Below are 2016 nucleotides of genomic sequence, written 5' to 3' on the forward strand. Positions count from 1 at the left end.
AAGGACTGTATTTGAAAACTACATTTTCTGTCTTTTGTTTGAGACAGAAAATGAAAGACTTAGTTCAACTCCTTTTATGAAAGTTTATTCCTTAAAATCTCATCCCCTTTGGGCTGCTGGAGAGGGTCCAGCAGAGGCCACGAGGATGATTAAGGGACTGGAGCATCTCTGCTGAGGAGAGACTGAGGGAGCTGGGCCTGGTTAGTCTGGAGAAGGGAAGACTGAGAGGGGATCTTATCAATCCCTACAAATATCAGTCCACACAAACACCTCTCAGGGGGGTCAGAGGTTGTGCCAGACTGTTCAGTGGTGCCCAGTGACAGGAGAAGGAACAATGGCCAGAAACTAAAACACAGCAAGTTCCACCTCAACATGAGGAAGAACTTCTTTGCATGGAGGTGGCAGAGCCTGGAGCAGGTGCCCAGGGAGGGTGTGGAGTCTCCCTGTCTGGAGACATCCCAAACCCACCTGGACATGTCCCTGAGTCAGCTCTGGGTGACCCTTCCTGGGCAGGGGGATGGACTGGGTGATCTCCAGAGGGCCCTTCCAACCCCAGCTAGTCTGTGATTCCTGCTGGGAACAGTTCAGGACTTGCAGAGTTTGGTTAATGTGCCTCACAGCTGAGATCTCATTCTGGTTTTGCTTTTTAAGAAGCAAACATGGCCTTCACCAGGTCATCTGACTGTGAACACTGATCCATGGAAATCCCACCTCGTTGGTGGAGCACTCTTAGCTTGGGGGCAGTGTCTTAGAGCCAAAACCAAGCTGGGCTTTTAACCTGCTGAACTCTGTGTCTTGCCCAGTTCAGCACTGGGAGCCTGACTTGTGTGATGCCTTTCAGGAGCTTTTTGAAAGTTGCTGAAGCATCAAGTAGTTTTTTTGCCCAGGAGTTTTTGCTGTGCCCTACTTGCCTTATGTTATTTGGAGCAAATGGTGAATGGGGTTCATGCTATTCTGGAGAAGGTTAATAATGAGTATGGGCTCTGTAGTGGTAGAGAAGCATCTTTAAAATACTATTTTAAAGAATATATATATAAAATACTATTTTAACTCCAAAAAAGTAGGATTCTACCTGTTCCCAGTCTGATTTTAATGATGCTGTCTCCTCCTAACAGCAGGCAGGTGCCAGCTGTCTGAGTTTCCACTTCAGCTATTAGTAGGTCAGCTTTGATATCTGCAGAGAAGAATCAAAATGAGCTGCTTTCCCCTCCATTTGTGGCTTTGGCTCATTTACCAGGTGCCAATCACACCAGTTTACCTTTCCCAGACACCTTTCTAAGCCCCTGCACAGACATGTCTCTACAGTTGTCCTGTTCAGACAAGAACATCTTAGTTTTTGCCTGACTAATTTCTCCAGAATGACCTGGGTTGTGTTTTATCTGGCCTGTTTAGTCAGGGCACGTTAAACCAGCTGAAATTTTTGGACAAAAAATGTCCAGTGTAGCTTGTCTTCTTGTGAGTCACAATAAAAAGATCCTCAGCAGCAGTTCAGGTGTGTGAAATGCAAAAGGAAAAGGGGATGAGTTGCTCCTTCAAAGCCTTATTTTACAGGTCATTTTGCCAAGGAGTGTTTCATGCAGCCTGGAGGGACCAAGTACAGCCTCATCCCAGAAGAGGAGGAGGAGGATGAGGTGGCAGCAGCAGGAGGAGACAATAAGACCAGCCTGGCTGAGGAGCCTTCAAAAAAGAGGAAAAAGGTATGGGGTGACCTGGAAAAGTGGGATGAGTAGTTTGCCCTGTGAGTTACTACAGCAACATGGGTTTGAGTAACCAATTCTGGACTGGGAAGGTGGCTCAGATTTGTGCAGATCCTGTAGCAGAACAGGAATCTCCTCTGCAGACTTTTTAGTCACTCTTAAACTTTCTCCCTCTATTTGTGTTAAACTGCCTTTAAGCTGGTTCTGTGCTGGAACACACAGATCTTTAACACACAGCCCCCCAAAGACCTTTAACACACAGCCCCCCAAAGACCTTTAACACACAGCCCCCCAAAGACCTTTAACACACAGCCCCCCA

At 46.8% G+C, this 2016-nt stretch overlaps 1 protein-coding gene across 1 annotated transcript in view; it reads left to right on the forward strand.

Moving 5' to 3' along the window:
- ZCCHC17 (zinc finger CCHC-type containing 17) overlaps nucleotides 1-2016 on the forward strand; it is a 14332-nt gene that overhangs the window by 2086 nt on the left and 10230 nt on the right. Inside the window, exons 3-4 of the mRNA XM_029964595.1 lie at nucleotides 1461-1492; nucleotides 1552-1697. Of these exons, the coding sequence (XP_029820455.1) occupies nucleotides 1461-1492; nucleotides 1552-1697 (178 nt within the window). The remainder of the gene's footprint in view (nucleotides 1-1460; nucleotides 1493-1551; nucleotides 1698-2016) is intronic.

Source organism: Manacus vitellinus, unplaced genomic scaffold, assembly GCF_001715985.3.
Source record: "Manacus vitellinus isolate BGI_N305 unplaced genomic scaffold, ASM171598v3 scaffold_75_pilon, whole genome shotgun sequence".
Taxonomy (NCBI): domain Eukaryota; kingdom Metazoa; phylum Chordata; class Aves; order Passeriformes; family Pipridae; genus Manacus; species Manacus vitellinus.